Source organism: Pan paniscus, chromosome 2, assembly GCF_029289425.2.
Source record: "Pan paniscus chromosome 2, NHGRI_mPanPan1-v2.0_pri, whole genome shotgun sequence".
Taxonomy (NCBI): Eukaryota; Metazoa; Chordata; class Mammalia; order Primates; family Hominidae; genus Pan; species Pan paniscus.
In genome coordinates, this window is record NC_085926.1 from 44,783,219 (window position 1) to 44,803,760 (window position 20,542).

Consider the following 20,542-nt stretch of genomic DNA (forward strand, 5'->3'; position numbering starts at 1 on the left):
CGCCCAGGCTGGAGTGCAGTGGCCCGATCTCAGCTCACTGCAAGCTCCGCCTCCTGGGTTCACGCCATTCTCCTGCCTCAGCCTCCCGAGTAGCTGGGACTACAGGCGCCCGCCACCACGCCCGGCTAATTTTTTCTATTTTTAGTAGAGACGGGGTTTCACCGGTGTAATTTGTTTTGACGTCACTAATCTCATGGGATCTTAATTTCCTGATGTTTATATGTCAGAGTTGAACTACATCAAAAAATGTTAAGAATCCACTATATTTTGCTACGTACTTAAATTCTATTTTCATCATTAAATACTTCCTAGGTTTGTTTGTTTGTTTGTTTTTGAGACAGTGTCTCACTTTGTCACCCAGGCTGGAGTGCAGTGGCATAAACACGGCTTACTGCAGCCTCAATATCCCGGGCTCAAGCTGTCCTCCTACCTCAGCTCCCCACATAGCTGGGACTACAGGCACATGCCAGTGCACCCAGCTAATTTTTGTATTTTTTGTAGAGACAGAGTTTCGCCATGTTGCCCAGGCTGTTTTCAAACCCCTGAGTTCAAGCAGTCCACCCACCTCAGCTTCCCAAAGTGCTGGGATTAGAGGCATGAGCCACTGTGCCCAGCCTCTTCCTAGCTTTTTAAATACACTGAACACAATTTAACCTTCTCAGTGTCTCCAGTTTAAGTACATCATTTACTGGGCTGCTTATATTCCACTGTGGCCTTCAATGGTTGTTAAGTCCTGTGAATGAAACAGCATGACACTGCCATGTGTTTCTTGAATTATTTTGTCTACTTTATATATCTATATCTATATAGTTTATGCCATAAATAAATATGTTCCCCTTCCCTACCATCTATTGCCCATGTATCTGTCTTTAGCAATTGATTTATACCACTTTATGATTTGCTCATCAATTAAGCATGTCTGGTTGAAGCCATGGAGAAAGAATGAGGAAGTGATGCTTGCAAGCTAATGCTCCCACTTGTCTTTTCTGTTCCTACCAAACTACTCTATGGTCCAGTGTGTCTCACATGTTTGTGCATCATGGACATTTCACACAGGTCCATAAGGAGCCTTATATCACTCGAGGCTTATGTGAGTTGGGAATGGGCTGTAGATGGGATAAATTGAACTGCAGATGATCTGATTAATAGAAATACATTAAATGTTTATTTACCATTTTAAAAATGTTTTCCTTATAAAGGTTAGAAAACGAAAAGCTGCTTGAGAGCAAAGCCTGCCTGCAGGATTCCTATGACAACTTACAAGAAATAATGAAATTTGAGATTGACCAACTTTCAAGAAACCTCCAAAACTTCAAAAAAGAAAATGAAACTCTGAAATCTGATCTGAATGTATGTTAAGAAGGGAGTTGGTAATTCGTGAATTTGTCCCGCATCTGTGACTGTCCTTTTGAGTGTAGGACAAGGACTGTCCTTTCCTCCTTCTTTGCTATACTTGCCCACAGTGCCTGCCACATAGAAGGTACTTGACATGTTCATTGACTATGCATTACTAGTAACAGTTACTTAAAATCTAATGTTGTCTTTTAGAATTTGATGGAGCTTCTTGAGGCAGAAAAAGAACGCAATAACAAATTATCATTACAGTTTGAAGAAGATAAAGAAAACAGTTCTAAGTGAGTGCTATTTATCTTTTCTACTAGCATACTAGAATATTGTTTAATACCACAGTCTTAATCTTGTTTTTTTTTTTTTATTGCCAATATCCTGTAAAGAGTTATTTTTTTAAAGCATTCCAAAAGCAACAGCAGGTTCTTTTGTATAAATGGCTATGTGGAGAAACTTAATTTTTCAAAACATGTAACAACTAGCTATAGTACTTTTAAATGAATAGCAATTGGTGGTAATCAGAACTCAGGGCCTTCTGTAAATAAATCACAGCAAATATATAATAAGATGACTTCTAACTCTTCCTTTTATTATTGGAAGGAGGAGACAGATTTTTATTTCTGTGTCTACAAATCTTTTTCTACCAGGAATGTCCCCTAACAGGAATGCTGCCATATTTCTTCCCTCTTTCCAGGTTCCTCTCCTTGGTAATCTCAGTGAATCTTTGGGCCTCGGTCACTAGGCTGAGAGTCACTCTAATGAGAAGAATTTGTTTATTCAGTAGGTACTTATGGAGTTCTTCCTATGAGGTCGATTTTCTTCTAGGCCCTGGTATACAGTGGTGAACGTAGAGCTTACATCCAGTTGAGAGACAAGCAATTGACATTTACTCATTTATTCAAACATTTATTGATATCCAACAAGCCAGGCACTGATCTGGTGAATGCCAGAACATTTAGAGTTGAAACAGTGAACAAAACATCCCTGTCCTCGTGGATTTTAACTTCTAGCACAGGGAGACAGGTAATAAACAAATACTATATGATATATGTTATATTTAGGAGTACTAAACACTCTGAGGAAAAACAGTCATGGCACAAAAATGGGTTCTCATTGAATAATTTTTGAAGAAATGGGTTCAAATTTCTGATCCCCCCTGGAAGGTAATGCCTGACACCAAGGGTGTGCCTAACAAAGTTCATTTGCACTTAATCTATTCTGTACTAACAGATTCAGTTCCTGTTTTCATTGAATGAAGTCAGGGGTAAAAGATAATTATTCTCTTCCAGAGAAATCTTAAAAGTTCTTGAGGCTGTACGTCAGGAGAAACAGAAAGAGACGGCCAAGTGTGAGCAGCAGGTAAATTTCCTGTTACTCTAACTCTAGTATTTGAAGTTTATAACTTTTATTCCTGATACCTAAAAGGCTTATTATAATGATTTCAGCTTGCAGATGTTGGAAATTAGTAAGAAAGAAATGGAATTTGGGACTGGTTCTATTATTTTTAATTTTATTTTTTTCTTCTTTTTTTAAGACAGTTTCTCACTCTGTCACCCAGGCTGCAGTGCAGTGGCGCAGTGATGGCTCACTGTAGCCTTGACTTCCCAAGCTCAGGTGATTTTCCCACCTCAGCCTCTCGAGTAGCTGGGACTATGGGCATGCACCACTATGCCTGGCTAAATTTTTGTATTTTTTATAGAGATGGGGTTTCACCATGTTGCCCAGGATCGAACTCCTGAGCTCAAGTGATCCACCCACCTTGGCCTCCCAAAGTGCTGAGATTACAGGCCTGAGCCACCGTGCCTGGCCTATTGTTTTTCGACTCTTGTTTTTCTAACTCCCAGAGGGTTACAATAATAATTTGTTGGTAGTCTCCTGGTAGACAGCACAAAATCACTGTCTTTCAACCCAATTTATCATTTTCAAGTATTACTCCTAGCATAGACTCTATAATATGAAAAGCTGCTTTCAACTTGTTTATCTGTGTATATGGTTAACTTTGCGATTTAATTATTCTTCTAAAAATATTTCTTTTTCACCATAGATGGCAAAAGTACAGAAACTAGAAGAGAGCTTGCTTGCTACTGAAAAAGTGATCAGTTCCCTGGAAAAGTCTAGAGATTCTGATAAGGTTGGTAGAGTTTGAAGCTACATCTCTCTGTGCATTTTCTTATAAATGCTAGTTTAACATTTTGTTCTCCTACCTCTTCTTGCACCTCCAGGGTGACCAATAGATAATATGAATATTTCTGTATGCAGTTAAGCCTTGTTCATCCTCCAAGGTTCCTAGAGAATGAGGTCTTCCACTTAATTTGCCATGTAACTTCAAGTACAAACTACTGTCACTTTGGATGGCAGTGTTTCTAAAACGCATCCTACCCTTTTATCTAGGATGCTGATATTAGTGTGATCCTTTCTTGTTGACTCTAAGTCCCATGATACAAATTTTCAAATTCCTGGTGTTGACTTTAACTAGAATAATAAGAATAGTATATATGTCCAAGTTTAAATTACGTATAAAATTCTTCTATGTCTAGCTCATATACATTCATAAAACCAAAACAAATGATTAAATGAAATATTATAGACTGGGCACAGTGGCTTACGCCTGTAATTCCAGCACTTTGGGAGGCCAAGGCAGGTGGATCACCTGAGGTGAGGAGTTTGAGACCAGCCTGACCAACATGGAGAAACCCCATCTCTACTAAAAGTACAAAATTAGCCAGGTGTGGTGGCACATGCCTGTAATCCTAGCTACTCAGGAGGCTGAGGCAGGAGAATTGCTTGAACCCGGGAGGTGGAGGTTGCAGTGAGCCAAGATCACACCATTGCACTCCAGTCTGGGCAACAAGAGCGAAACTCTGTCTCAAAAAAAAAATTATAAAGCCATTAAAATATAAATTGATGCCAGGCGCAGTGGCTCATGTCTGTAATCCCAGCACTTTGGGAGGCTGAGGCGGGTGGATCACGAGGTCAGAAGGTCGAGACCATCCTGGCTAACATGGTGAAACCCCGTCTCTACTAAAAATACAAAAAATTAGCTGGGCATGGTGGCAGGTGCCTGTAGTCCCAGCTACTCGAGAGGCTGAGGCAGGAGAATGGCATGAACCCGGGAGGTGGAGCTTGCAGTGAGCCGAGATCGCGCCACTGCACTCCAGCCTGGGCGACACAGCGAGACTCCATCTCAAAAAAAAAAAAATATATATATATATGTGTGTGTGTGTGTGTGTGTGTGTATGTATATATATTACATATGTATATATTATATATGTATATATATGCATATATTATATATGCATATATATTATATATGTATATATTATATATGCATATATATATTATATATGTATATATTATATATGCATATATAATATATGTTATATATGCATATATAATATATATATGCATATATATTATATATGTATATATTATATATGTATATATGTGTATACATTATATATGTATATATTATGTATATATAATATATGTATATATATAATATATGTATATATTATATATGTGTATATATTATATATGTGTATATATTATATATGTGTATATTATAGATGTATATATATTATATATGTATATATATTATATATAAATTGATACTAATGTGACATACGATCTTTTACTAAAATAAAATTGACTTATATTGCCATTAGGAAAGATAAGTGATTTACCATTTAAAAAATTTCTTCTCCTTAATGTTATTGGGTATGAAGATATTATTTCTGTCCTCATCAGAAAGTTGTAGCTGACCTCATGAACCAGATCCAGGAGCTAAGAACATCGGTCTGTGAGAAAACAGAAACTATAGACACCCTGAAACAAGAACTGAAGGACATAAATGTAAGTTCGGTCACCAACAAGATGTTAAATTTGAGCATGGGGCACTTCACAGACTTTTCAAGAGTTTAACAGATGCTCCACCAGAAAAAAGATTCTGTGGTCAAATAAGTTTGGAAATTCTAGTTAAATAAAGCTCAACAGGTTTGTGTGTTTGTAGGACTTGCAGAGTCATTATGGAAGTGTGTAGTATGTATCTCTGGGGGACAATGTAGGCTGCAGTGTTTCTCAGGTTTCACTGATCTGGGACAATGTTCTCTGTGCACTGTTTGGGAATGCCGGTATAAACTGAATAAGAAACAGGCTGGTTGCTGGCCGTAACAGTTAAGGCAAATGTGGTGTTTTTTAGTGGCTTTGAGAAACAAGTAACACAGTAGCACATTGCAGTTAAGTTCAGAGACATTAATAATTTAGAAAGTGAGTTCGTTTCCGCAATATTGGACATAATATCATTTCCTAAAGTTAACTACTTATTTTGTCAGCATGTATCTGAGTTCAGTGTTGATGCTTTTCTCCTCTGGGTCGAGGCGAAGGCTTTTGTCACTCCTCCTCACTCCTCTGCTCTACAGGGAGCTTGCTGCACTCCATGTTTATTTCTGAAGGCATTAGATGACAAACCCTGTGTTTTTTTCACTGATACTTAGAGGACTTTTCCATTTCTCTTCACCATTCATGCACTTATTCTTCTATTCCTTCAGTCAGCAAGTATTTATTGAATTATCTTGTGTTAATCTTGTCATCACCTTGGAACCCAGACTCATTCTTGTTATTTTAATCTAGAAACAGGTAATAAAATGGCTCTTATAGCATGACTTTCTTTTCTACAGTGCAAATACAACTCTGCTTTGGTTGACAGAGAAGAGAGCAGAGTGTTGATCAAGAAGCAGGAAGTGGATATTCTGGATCTGAAAGAAACCCTTAGGCTGAGAATACTTTCTGAGGACATAGAGGTAGGTATTAACGCATCACAGCTTCTTTGTTTGCCTTATTACTTGTCAATATATGTATTTGTGTGTGGAAGTTATTAATGAATAAATACAGGATTTTTAAAGAAATAATTCTTATACAGCTGATGTGCCTCAAGACACTTCACTACACAGGCTCATTCTACCTCTACCTCACTGCCTGCACCTCATGCTGCCACCCTGACAGCTTGCTGTGCCTGAGATACTCCACACACGTTCACACTGCCAAGCTTCCTCCTCTGGCAGTCTTATACATATACTGTCTCCTTTGAGGAGATAGTATTTGTATACTACTAATGTATTATTGTATAGTGTATAATAATACAAATAGTCATGTATAATAATTTCACCAAAATTATTATATTTTATCTAGCTGATCTATTTTCCGTCATTTTTGCTGACACCACGTTAACTTCCTATAACTGACCCCTGTAAGGGGAGCAGAGTGGAAACTGCATTTAATTGGATGCAGTGGTAGTAGCAGATAGCAGAAAAGGGCTGTTTAAACAGGCTGATTTCAGGGTTGTCTTTTGCATTTTAGCGAAGATAAGTTTTATTTTTGTTTTTGTTGATGTAGATTTATCTTTTTAAAAATTAAGCAGTACAGGTTAATTTGTAACCTACAGCTAAAGGAAGTTTTTTTGTTGTTGATGATGTGAACTTATCTTTTTAAAAATTAGTATATAAGCTAGGAGCAATATGGATTTTCTTCCAGCCCTTCCTATTCCTCAGCTACCCCCATGTTATCAGTTTCTTGTGTAACTTTCAAGAGATATTTTAAGCAATCCTATATACTTTTAGCCTTACTTTTTCCCCCACACAGATGATAACCTATTGTATAAATTGTTCTATATTTGCTTTAGAAATAAAGGGGTTTTGGCTAACCTATGCTACCCATGAAACAAATTCAACAAATATTGAATCCACCTACTATACAACCTGTACCCGGCCTGGCATTTGGGAATGGAAAGATGATTGAAAAACACTGTTACTTACATCAAAGCATGCATTCTAGCTTAAGAGATATGTGTAATATGATGTAATAACCTGGGGGCACAGAAAAGGGAGGGAGGGGAGTAATTCTGCCAGCCAGGGGAAATTCTAAAGACCTCCTCAGAAGAGAGAGTATTTGTACACAACTTTGCCAGAGAGGGAAGCTTGGCAGTGTGAACGTGTGTGGAGTGTCCCAAGCACAGCAAGCAGTCAGGGTGGCCAATACAAGGTGCTGGCAGTGAAGTGGAGGCAGACTGAGCCTGTGTAGTGAAGTGTCTTGAGGAACGTCAGCTGTATCTTTTAGGAAACCAAAACTGCATAGACATTGAACCCAGGCAGAAGGTCATGAAGTCAGAGCTAAGAAATGCTAGTGGGGATAGGGGGTGAGATAGAGTTGGGAAATGTTTCAGAGCTACAGGTGACAGTTGTTGGTGTCCAGTTGGATATGTACCATGAAGGGAAGAAGCAGTCAGAGTGGGCACCAAGCTTTCCAGCCTGGAGGACTGAATGGTTCTGTGCACATTTCAGATGGAAAGAATAGAGGCCCACAGAAAGTTAATGAGATGCATTTTATACATACCAGTTTTGAATTTTAAGGACCTGTGGGGTAGATATCCAAGATGGCTATTCCCAGTAATTTGTATTTATATCTTGCTACATCGCAGAAAGGATTTGAAGCTGCTAACACACATAAGATATAAGATTAAAATAGGCCGGACGTGGTGGCTCACACCTGTAATCCCAGCATTTTGGGAGGCCGAGGCGGGTGGATCACTTGAGGTCAGGAGTTCCAGACCAGCCTGGCCAACATGGTAAAACCCCATCCCTACTAAAACTACAAAAATTAGCGGGGTGTGGTGGTGCGTGCCTGTAATCTCAGCTATTCAGGAGGCCAAGGCAGGAAAATGGTTTGAATCCAGGAGGCAGAGGTTGCAGCAAGCTGAGATCACGCCACTGCACTCTAGCCTGGGTGACAGATCGAGACTCCATCTCAAAAAAAAAAAAAAGAAGATTAAAGTAGACAACAAAAATTAGAATAAAAGGAAAGTAAGGGTAGAATAGTAAGAAGTTATTAAGAGCACAGGCTACGGAGTTGGAATTCTAGCTGTGTGACCTTGGGGAAGTTAAAGTTCTCCCTGTGTTTCATTTGCCATATCTGTAGAGATAACAGTACTTCCTACTGCATAAGGCAGTGGTCCTCAGCCTTTTTGGCACCAGGGACCCAGTTTAGTGGAAGACAATTTTTCCTTAGACCAGGAGGGTGAGGGGGGCTGGTTTCTGGATGATTCAAGCACATTACATTTACTGTGTACTTTATTTCTATTATTATATTTACATTGTAATATATAATAAAATAGTTGTACAACTCACCGTAATGTAGAATCAGTGGGAGCCCTGAGCTTGTTTTCCTGCAACTAGATGGTCCTGTCCAGGGGTGATGGGAAATAGTGACAAATCATCAGGCATTAGATTCTCATAAGGAGAGCCCAAACGAGATCCCTGGCACGCAGTTTGCAATAGTGTTAATGCTTCTGTGAGAATCTAATGCTGCCACTGATTTGACAGGAGGCGGAGCTCAGGCAGTAATGCGAGCGATGGGGAATGGCTGTAAATACAGATGAAGCTGTGCTCGCTTTCCTCCTGCTGTGCAGCCCAGTTCCTAACAAGCCACAGACTGATAGCAGTCTGTGGCCTGGGGGCTGGGGGCCGCTGGCATAAGGTGTTGTAGAGATGAACTGAGGTAATACATGGAAAGTACTGAGAACTGTGTCTGGCTCCTTGTAACTGCTCAATATGTGTCAGATGGAAATAGTTTTAGCAAGCCAATTGAAAAGTTAGTACACAGAAGCCACAACCTAGGGTCCCCTACAAAGTATAAGATGATGGGCTAAAAATTCAGTTTCATACTGACTATTGACAAAGTTAAAAGGAAATCTAGCTATTTGAGTGGGAGTAGGTAAATAATGAAAACTCATGCCTGTTTACCTAAAAGCTCTTCCTTCCTTCCTTCCTTGCTTTCTCTCTTTTTTCTTCTTAAAAATAAAATGTGACTACGAATATTGTATTTAGATTTAAATATCGTATTTTAGATTCATACATTTTAGATTCAAGTGGAATTGACCCTATAAACAGCTAATTCATATTCCCTTTGTACTTATCTTCAGTCTTTATTAGCTAAAATTTAGTTTTATGGCTATGGTTTGTGAATTGTTCAGTATATTCAAATTGTTCATATATCAGTGTTTTTCAACAATATGAGTACTTAGCCAATGCAGTAAAATGGAAATACTAAGTGGGATACAAATATCATAAAAACTGAGAGACAGTGACTGTTATTTGCAGATGGTCATGAGTGTCTACATGGAGACTCCAAAATACTGTCTGAATATCTATTAGAATATTGAGTTTAGTAATCAGTTATAAATTAGTCTTAAAAATAATATTTACTATGTGCCATTAATAACCATTTAACAATATTGGAACTAAAAAATTCTATTCACAAAAACAACCAAAAGTGTTAAAACCTTAGGAGAGAATTTGTAACAACTGTTAAGGACATAAAACTTCCCTAAGGGATATTGAAAGAAATTGAATATTAAAGAATAGCTTTACTGGGGCCGGGCACCGTGGCTCACGCCTGTAATCTCAGCACTTTTTGGGAGGCTGAGGTAGGTGGATCACAAGGTCAGGAGATTGAGACCATCCTGGTTAACACGGTGAAACCCCGTCTCTACTAAAAATACAAAAAAAAAAAAAAAAATTAGCTGGGCGTGGTGGCACGTGCCTATAGTCCCAGCTACTTGGGAAGCTGAGGTAGGAGAATCGCTGGAACCCAGGAGGCAGAGGTTGCAGTGAGCCAAGATCGCGCCACTGCACTCCAGCTAGGGCGACAGAGCGATACTCCGTCTCAAAAAATAATAATAAAGAATAGCTTTATTATAGATTATTATATAATATTATGTTATAATTAAAATAATATATAATATTAAATAAACAGTTAAAAAACATAACAGGAGCTTTTAAAAATTCTCTTTCACAGAAATAATATAGCATATCAAAATCTTAGGGTGAATATTTGACAATTGTTAAGAACATAAAACTTTACAAGCAACATGAAAAGAGACTTCAATAAAAGGATCTAAAGGGAGACTTGGACAGGAAGACCCTGTCGTTTTAGAAACAGAAATTTATGTAATTCCACTTCAAATCCCAATGTATTTATTTTTATTTTTTTGAGACAGGGTCTTGTTTTGTTACCCAGGCTGGAGTGTAGTAATGCGATCATGGCTCAATGCAGCCTTGAACTCCTGGGCTTAAGTGATCCTGCCACCTCAGCCTCCCAAGTAGCTGGGACTACAGATGTGCAGCACCACGCCTGGCTAATTTTTGGTATTTTTTTGTAGAGATGAGGTTTCACTATGATGCCCACGCTGGTCTCGAACTCCTAAACCCAAGTGATCCTCCCCTGCCTCAGCCTTCCAAATTGCTAGGATTACAGGTGTGAGCCACCATGCCTGGCCTCAAATCCCAGTATAAAAAACTGATGATTTTAAGGTTCCTTTGAAAAAAATACCCAAGATTTAACAACAAAACTTAGAAAAACAATAATACAGAGAGATTTCTAAGCTAAATGGTAACCATATCCAGTGTTGGACTGATGATAGAGAGATCATTGCAACAACTTTGAACATCCACAAATAGCAGTGAATATGAAGGAATTTAGTGTAATGGTAAAGGAAGTATTTCTCAACAGTGAAGAAAGAGTCGGTTTAATCAGTATATATGTTGGGAAAATTGTCTGACCAATTTGAAAAGATATCAAAGCCAAAACAATTTTTACATGGATTAGAGTTCTGTACAAATGATGACATCATAGAAGTACTAGAAAATAAAAATACAAGCCAGGCATGGTAATGCACGCCTGTAGTCCCAGCTACTCAGGAGGCTGACATGGGACAATTGCTTGAGTCCAGTAGTTCAAGTCCAGCCTGGGTAATGTTGTTGCAAGAGCCCCCATCTCTGAAAAAACAAAAGGAAGGATGGGCACGGTGACTCACACCTGTAATCCCAGCACTTTGGGAGGCCAAGGCAGGTGGATCACTTGAGGCCAGGAGCTCAAGACCAGCCTGCCCAACATGACGAAACCCCGTCTCTACTAAAAATACAAAAATTAGAAAAATTAGCCAGGTGTGGTGGTGTACACCTGTAATCCCAACTACTCAGGAGGCTGAGGCATGAGAATCTCTTGAACCTGGGAGGTGGAGGTTACAGTTAGATGAGATCACGCCACTGCACTCTATCTGGGCGACAGAGCAAGACTCTGTCTAAAAAAATAAATAAATAAATAAATAATTTTTTTTTAAGGAGAAGAAAAAATACAAATACATAAAAATATCTTGAGATTATGTGACTCTGAAAATATCTTGATATAAAGATTAGAACTCATAAGGGAAGATTATACAATATTAAAAACAAAAATTCTAACAACAGATGGGGAAAATATTTGCAACTGATGACAAAGTATTTTACCACCTTAATTTATCCTTCAGGAGAAGGATAGAAACACAGCTGGTGGAAAATGGACATAGGTAGCTCCCCAAAGAAGGAATATAGTGGCACAAAACTTCTTTGGAATCAGAGACATGCAAATGTTCCTGAAACATTAGGAGTTCAGCCTAGGTCTGGTTGCTTACCACACAGAAAGCCAATCACTGAGTCAAGGAGTATTGCCAGCGAAGAAGACTTTAAATGAGTGCCATAGCCAAGATAGGAGATCAGTCTCAAATCCTTCTCCCTGACTGACTAAAATTGGGAGTTTATATAGCAAGAAAGGTAACCATGTGTGGAAAAGCAGGAACTAGGGAGGGGTAAGGAAAAGGAGTTGGTTAACAGGAAACAGGTTGTCAGTTAGGCAGCCATGACAGGTGAGGGGCCTGGCATCTCATTTGTCCAGTTGCCATGATCTGGTAAGTTTCAGTTCCTTGATCTTGTCTGGGATGCCTGTTGGTGGGTTCCCTGAGAAAGGAACTCAGATAAGACAAATGTAACTTTCTTAAGTTTTAAGACTGGGAGGGCCAATTTCTATGTTTATTCAAAAGAAACCATAAACATCAGTTCTAGGGGACAGTTGGGCCAGTTTCACAAATTAAAATAAGAGCTATTTTCTAATCTTATAACTGGTAAAGTTTAAGACCCAAGGAAGATGTGCAGACAAGGATGATTACTCAAACTTCTGGAGGAGTTTATGTTCAGCCTTTGGGGAGGTAGTCTGGTAATACATAGCCTTATATTTTTTACATATCCTTTGAGTTTGCACTTTTAAAAATTCAGCCTAAAGAAATAATCTAGATATAAGAATGAAGTGCATAGAATAGTGAAAAATTCAAATCAACCAAAATATTTAGTGATAGATTAAATTGTGGTACTTCCATAAGGTGAAATGGAGTCCCCACAGTGAAAAGAGTGAGTACATGCAAAAATGTTTGTGATGTGTCAAGTTTTTTTAAAAGTGTGTGTTTATATGTATGTATATATATCTGTGTGTGTATATCCATGTATATGTACATGTCTATGTACACACATATATATGTGTGTGTATATATATACACATGCACACACATACCTACATACATATATATACATTTGGAAAGGAAAAGAAGGATAAGCAGTATCTGCTCTAATTTGGGAGGAATTACATATACTGTGTACATAGAAATTATGTATGCAACCTATAGGACTTCTAATTTTCTGTGCCACTTTCCACAAAGCTACTTCCTGAAACTTTGATGGTCTATGACAATGAATCACAATCTGGTGCAAACTGCCCAGGCCCTCCTCAACTGGCTGATGGAGGCTCATCTTTACAGCTGTTTACTTTCCAGTATATAAAGGACTAGAGTCAATTGGTGAGACAACAAGAAGTAACCAAGAGACCTTTGAGTCCTCCCCAGGAGACGGAGATTGGCTTTGAGATCCTGGGGGTGAGAAGAGAATGCAATTAGACCTCAAACCTAGAGTACAGTTAAACCTCAATTGGGATACCTATATATGTTTACTGTAATAATGTTAATCTCTAGACCTGTTCATCTAAATATTAACTGATTACTTTGTCTTAGAATGGATTAGCACACAAGCAAAAGAAATAGGTTTTTACATAAAACTTCCTTAGTCTGTTAAAAGTTGTACATAGTAATGATTTGGGAATCCTTATTGGAATACCACAATTAAGAAACCATGGTGATTGTCTCCTAACAGAGGGATATGCTCTGTGAGGACCTGGCTCATGCCACTGAGCAGCTGAACATGCTCACAGAGGCCTCAAAAAAACACTCGGGGCTGCTGCAGTCTGCCCAGGAAGAACTGACCAAGAAGGAAGCCCTGATTCAGGAACTTCAGCACAAGGTGAGAAACACACAGGTGTCACTCAAGATGGGAGACAGGAGACCAAGTGCAGCGGCTCACTCCTGTAATCCCAGCACTTTGAGAGGCCAAGGTGGGTGGACCACTTGAAGTCAGGAGTTCAAGAGCAGTCTGGCCAACATGGTGAACTGAAACCCTGTCTCTACTAAAAATAGAAAAGTTAGCCGGGTGTGGTGGCGCTCACCTGTAATCCCAGCTACTTGGGAGGCTGAGGCACAAGAATTGCTTGAACCTGGGAGGTGGAGGTTGCAGTGAGCCAAGATTGCACCACTGCACTCCAGCCTGGGTGACAGAGTGAGACCCTGTCTCAAAAAAAAAAAAAAAAAAAAAATGGGGGACAGGAGGAATCCACAGTTGAGGTTGTCATGACATTCCTGCATTGGCCAACTTCTCCATGTACAAAGGGGAGGCTAATGGAGTATCCTCACCTGGACTGAGACTTGCTCAGCTGCCTCCCACCCACCTTAGGTCCTTGACACATGGCAACCAGTTCTAACCACTCCAGTGAGGTTATGCCTGACTTTTATCATATTTTTGGTGGTTGTTGTCATTTTATATTTTGTATTTTTCTCAGATGACTGTTTTGTTACTTGTGAGACTTGGAACATTTTTAAAAGTATAAATAAATTTGTGAGAGAAAAGGAGATGGGTCCAGGTGCGGTGGCTCACACCTGTAATCCCAGCACTTTGGGAGGCCAAGGTGGGTGGATCACGAGGTCAGGAGATCAAGACCATCCTGGCTTACACGGTGAACCCCCGTCTCTACTGAAAGCACAAAAAAAATTAGCCGGGCGTGGTGGCCGGCTCCTGTAGTCCCAGCTACTCGGGAAGGCTGAGGCAGGAGAATGGTGTGAACCCGGGAGGCGGAGCTTGCAGTGAGCCGAGATCGCGCCACTGCACTCCAGCCTGGGCGACAGAGAGAGACTCCATCTCAAAAAAAAAAAAAGAAAAGGAGATGATGATTGGGTTATAGTAGCAACCAAGTTAGATTTCACAATTACTTTTAAAAATATCATAGGTTTATTTTAATATCTTACTGCTTTTCAAATTATTAATCAAGTTCTGAAAAAATAATGTAAATACAGCATATTTCCATATGCCATGGGAAGAAACCGCAATTACTTTTGCATCAACCTAATAACTGTAATCACCATGCCCTGCAGTAGATCTCCAAAAGGTATTCCTCCTGTCTAACTGAAACTATACCCTTTGACCAACATCTCCCATTGCTGATTCATGTCTCCTTCCACCCCTCACTTCCCCCAGACTCTGGTACTCTCCATTTCTATGAGTTCAACTTTTTTTGATTCCACATATAAGTGAGATTGTGTGGTATTTGTCTTTCTGTGCTGGCTTGTTTTACTTGGAACAGTGTCCTCCAGGTTCATCCATGTTGTCACAAATGACAGAATTTGCTTCCTTTTTAAGACTAAGTAGTATTTCATTGTGTATATATATAGCACATTTTCTTTACGCATTCTCCCATCAATAGACAGTTAAGTTGACTCCATAGCTTGGCTATTACGAATAATGCTTCAGAGAACATGGGAGTGCCGCTGTCTCTTCAATAGACTGATTTTAATTCCTTTGGATATATATCCAGAGGTGAGACTGCTGGATCATACAGTAGTTCTGTTTTTAGTTTGTTGAGGAACTTCCATACTATTTTTCACAATGGCTGTGCTAATTTACATTCCCAACAGTATACAAGGATTCCCTTTTCTCCACAACCTCACCAACACTTAACTTTCATCTTTTTGATGATAGCCATCCCTATCAGGTGCGAAGTGATATCTCATTGTGGTTTTCATTTGCATTTCCCTGATGATTGGTGATGGGCAGTTTGTCTTTTCTATTTGGACATTGTACCCCATATTACTAAGTTGTAACCTTGTATCTGTTCAATTTTCCCAGCTAAACCAAAAGAAAGAGGAAGTAGAACAGAAGAAGAATGAATATAACTTCAAAATGAGGCAACTAGAACATGTGATGGATTCTGCTGCTGAGGATCCCCAGGTACTTTTCAGAAAAAGATTATTTCAGGAGGAAGAAACAGTTTTGTAAATGATAAAAATTTGGAAATTAGGAAGAACATACCTTTGTCTTTTTAAAGAAAAAGATTTTCACTAATACCCTCTGTCTGCTTTTTACTTGATGAAAGTAGCAGTCTTTTATTTCCTTGGAAAAGAATTAGAATAATAAGCTAAGCAGCGGAATTTTTTTTTTTTTTTTTTTTTTTTTTTTGGGCAGATGGAGTCTTGCTCTGTCACCCAGGCTGGAGTGCAGTGGCATGATCTCGGCTCACTGCAGCCTCCGTCTCCCAGGTTCAAGCAATTCTCCTGCCTCAGCTTCCCAAGTAGCTGGGACTACAGGTGCACACTGCCACACCTGGCTAATTTTTTCTCTGTATTTTAGTAGCGACAGGGTTTCACTGTGTTGCCCAGGCTGGTCTTGAACTTCTGAGCTTAGGCAGTCCGCCCACCTTGGCCTCCCAAAGTGCTAGGATTACAGGTGTGAGCCACCATGCCCAGCCGTAGCTAGAATATTTTTTATGTACTTGACATTTACGTTTAAAAGAAATCTTTATAATATCACTTAATTGGATATTTGGATGAGATGTGATTTTATTTTAGAGTCCTAAGACACCACCTCACTTTCAAACACATTTGGCAAAACTCCTGGAAACACAAGAACAAGAGATAGAAGATGGAAGAGCCTCTAAGACTTCTTTGGAACACCTTGTAACAAAGCTAAATGAAGACAGAGAAGTCAAAAATGCTGAAATCCTCAGAATGAAGGTAATTGGATTTTTTTTTTCCAGTAAATTTAATTATTTTTAAAGAGACCAAGTCTCACTATGTTGCCCAGGCTGGGCTCAAGTGATCCATCTGCCTCAGCCACCCAGTATCTGGCACTATAGGTATATGCCACCATGCCCAGCCAGTAAATTTAATTTTTTTGTTTTTTTGGTTTTTTTTGAGACGGAGTCTGCCTCTGTCGCCCAGGGTGGAGTGCAGTGGTGCGATCTTGGCTCACTGCAAGCTCCGCCTCCCAGGTTCACAGCGTTCTCCTGCCTCAGCCTCCCGAGTAGCTGGGACTACAGGTGCCCGCCACCACACTCGGCTAATTTTTTGTATTTTCTAGTAGAGACGGAGTTTCACTGTGTTAGCCAGGATGGTCTTGATCTCCTGACCTCATGATCCGCCCACCTCAGCCTCCCAAAGTGCTGGGATTACAGGTGTGAGCCACCGCACCTGGCCAATTTAATTTTTTAAACTAAGCAGCATCCTCATGGTTACTGAGGATACAAAATTCAAAAAGCACAGAACTGAAAGGTAGACAGAGAAAAGTATTCCTTTTACCCCTGATACTAATCCACCTACTTTGCTGTCCCTGGAGGCTTCCAGGGTAGCCCCTTTCTTTTAGAGCTTAATGCATACATAACCACATCGCTAAGCATTCTCTCCTGCCCCATTTGCTTTTTACACAATGGTGTCATATACAGGTTGCGCCAGCTATGCTCTCATCAGGAATGAAGGTGAGAGCATGTTTCCTTAAACCTCACCTCATGGTGCTATCTGAATTTCGGATCTTTGTCCGTTTAATAGCTAAAGTATTAAATGATGTAGTTTTACATTTATATTTTTCTTAAGAGTAAAATTGAGCATCTTGTTTTTCTGTTTCTGTGAACAATATCCATTACCCATTTTTCTATCATTGGACTTTTTCTTATTGATTCATAGGCATTTTTATATATTAGAGTTTTTTTTAGTCTCTGATAAATTTAAAATACTTTCTTGTTTTCCATTTTTTTAAGCTCCCTCATAGTGTTTTTACCCAGTTACTTGATGGTATGTTGTCTGAGTAGTGGGGTGTGCACATGGCTCAGGGGTGGGGCACATGGAAGAGTGTCTGGGTACGTGTGTAGGTGCATGGGGAAGGATGTGATGCTCCACAGAAGATAGCATTTATCCTGTGAGGTCATTGCTCTGCAGGGAGTTTTTGTTTAGGAACACAAATTATTCACTTTAACCAAGGGATGTATATAAAGACGGCACTTATCTTGAGTTTTGTTATTCATGGAGAAGATTATTCCCGATCTTTTTATTTAGGGCAGTTCTCAGTATGCTATCTCAGGAATGTGGCTGTTATCCAGATTGCCATGATCTTGAAACTTAGAAGAAACTGGGTCAGGTAAAACGAAATCAGATAATAGGCAAGTAAATCCAAAAGGATATTCCTTGCAGACAAGTATTTATTTCTTCCAGATAGCTATGCTCATGATTTTCAAGTTAGGATGCAATTGAGTATTTTGAGGGATGAGCTGTGACGTCAATTTTTTGTTTTAATTAGAATCTACATAATAAATAGAATCGAATAGTTGAGAATATTTTTCAATATAGAGATTTTTGTCATCTTTATTCACAAAGGAATTTTAATTTTTAATGAATTCTGTGATATTGATTTTAAAAATCTGTGTTCAAGACACTGTGGATGTGATCATGAATCACCATTCTAGGCCTCCAATAGCTTGTCACAGTCTGCTTTTCATGCAGCAATACCCAGTGCAGTGTCTCTGCACAGGAACTTAAAAGAGGAATACCTGTCTCAGTGGTGGCCTTGGGAAGCTAAATGAAGCCTACTGTAATGTGTTTTTTGAAAAGATACGATTTGATATGTTATTAGGAGCAGTTGTGTGAAATGGAAAACCTACGCCTGGAAAGTCAGCAGTTAATAGAGAAAAACTGGCTCCTGCAAGATCAGCTGGATGATATTAAAAGACAAAAGGAAAACAGGTGAGAAAGAACCACGAGAACTCTATGGGCTAAATCTTGGCCTGCCTGTGTGGAGTTAAATGAGGTTGGAATTGGTTTCACAGGTTTCCCAAGGTGTACAATGTTTCCCACTAATCCAGGAGATGGTCTTTTGGTTGATTTTGAATCAAGTCTGATCTGTTCACCTTTGCATTGCTCTGCAGTGCGTTTTTGGCATTGTTGCATTTGTTTTAAAGTGATTGAAATGAATTTAAAACATGTGAGATACTTAAACCAAATTACTTATATTTAAAAAAAATTTTTTAAGGTATAAATAATATCGACAAGGTTCAAGAAGCCTTGCAGAGAAAGGGAGAATTCCCTACTAGTTGGCTTTGCTTCGTAACTCATGGTCCAGGGAAAGCCCCTGGGCAGGACAAGAAGGATATCCTTAGCATTTTACAGAGGAGCATTCACTTGGATTTAGACATCTCTCTGAGTGTGTTTTGGCTTCAGGTAAGGCAGTTTTGTAGTTGCATTTGCCGATACATTTGCATAGTGTCGGGGCAGCCATATCCAGACTTATATCTTGTCTTTGACTTAAAAGTCATACGATTTTCAACATATTTTTTACCCTTTTAGTACTTCACTTTCCTTAACAATAAAATGAAGAAAATGTTAATTTTCTCACAAGGAGTTTTAAAGATTAAAAATTACATGTATAAAGTGCCAGTTACAGTGTTTGGTAGCAGGTGTCAGTCAATGAAAAGTAGTTATTAAGTACACAAGGTAGAATTATGATTCTGCCTATTGTAACTTTCTGAGTGAGAGTTTGGAGATGATAGTGGCCTGTAAAATTATGCAAGAAGTCGAATTGAATCAAAGTGGGATCTCCGAGATAGAAGCCCTTACCGAATTCCACTGAGTGCTGTCCATGCTGTTGCCACAACGTCTTTGACAGAGAAGCTTGTGCACTCCTGCAGCTCCCTGGCCCTGTCCAGAAACATCCCTGATATGAGTTGTTCAAAACCTAAATGAGGCAGGAGAGATTTGAGGATGGTAATGGCGGCTATGCTAAAATCTCTTCTTAAATGATTCTCTTCAAATTTTAGTGAGCACCAGAGATCTTATTCAGTAGGGCTGGAGCGAAGCCCAGAATTCTGCATTTTAAAAAAGCACGTGCCTCCCTTTGTAGGTGATTCTGATGTAGGTAGTCCACAGTCTGCTCACCTAGTTTTCATATGCTCCATATATGTCCAATTCTATTAAAGAAAAGCCTTATATTTAGTATACTGTCTTTTGTCAAGAGCTACTGTGAACATAGAACATTTCCGGATCATTTGTAAAATGAAAATTTAAAATACCGTATTTCAGAGATACGTCATAAGCTTACTACTTTTGCCCATGGATGCCACTAAGGATGCATCGTTCAAGTCTTTCTTCCCACTACCAACATATCTAAGTCAGAGTCTCTTAAATAGCCCGAATAGCTACAGAAGCTCTTCATCAGACGATTGAGCTTTGAAACAACCAATAAGAGTCTGGGGAGCCATTCTGAGTAGTGAGGAAAGCTCATGGATTATATAGCAATGAGAGACCCAAACACCAAGCATTCCAGGGCCTTTGGTTTGTCACAGATGGCACTGTGGAGGAGATGGATGCAGCCATAAATCAAGGCGACACAAGGCAGATGAAAGAGTTGTGAAACCAAAGAGGGATGTCAAGAAAAGATTCTCAAAGACCAGGTGCCTGGTTAACTGTAAAAAAGATCTTTGTTGGTGGTATCACAGAAGACACTGAAGAACATCACCTAAGAGATTATTGTGAAGGTATGAGAAAATAGGAGTGGTTGAAATCATGACTGAGTGAGGCAATGGCAAAAAGAAGAGCTTTACTTTTTTAACCTTTGAGGACAGCCATGACTCTGCGAATAAGATTGTCTCTCAGAAATACCGTAAAGTACATAGCCACTACCATGAAGTATGGAAAACCATGTTGAAGAAAGAAATGGTTAGTACTTCAGCCAGCCAGAGAGGTCAGAGTGGTTCTGGAAACTTTGGTGGTGGTCATGGAGGTGGTTTTGGTGGGAGTAACAACTTTGGTCATGAAGGAAAAATTTCACTGGTAATGGTAGCTTTGGAGGCAGCTGTATTGGTGGATATGGGGGCAGCAGGGATGGCTATAATGGATTTAGTACTTAAATGATGGAAGCAG

The 20,542-nt window shown here is 39.3% G+C and overlaps 1 protein-coding gene across 1 annotated transcript in view; it reads left to right on the plus strand.

The window, feature by feature from the left end:
- Positions 1-20,542, plus strand: part of KIF15 (kinesin family member 15) — a 97,810-nt gene that overhangs the window by 69,340 nt on the left and 7,928 nt on the right. Inside the window, exons 21-30 of the mRNA XM_003809315.6 lie at positions 1,200-1,350; positions 1,549-1,634; positions 2,637-2,706; positions 3,392-3,478; positions 5,095-5,199; positions 6,024-6,146; positions 13,410-13,556; positions 15,489-15,590; positions 16,208-16,372; positions 18,261-18,370. Coding sequence (XP_003809363.1) covers positions 1,200-1,350; positions 1,549-1,634; positions 2,637-2,706; positions 3,392-3,478; positions 5,095-5,199; positions 6,024-6,146; positions 13,410-13,556; positions 15,489-15,590; positions 16,208-16,372; positions 18,261-18,370 — 1,146 coding nt within the window. The remainder of the gene's footprint in view (positions 1-1,199; positions 1,351-1,548; positions 1,635-2,636; positions 2,707-3,391; positions 3,479-5,094; positions 5,200-6,023; positions 6,147-13,409; positions 13,557-15,488; positions 15,591-16,207; positions 16,373-18,260; positions 18,371-20,542) is intronic.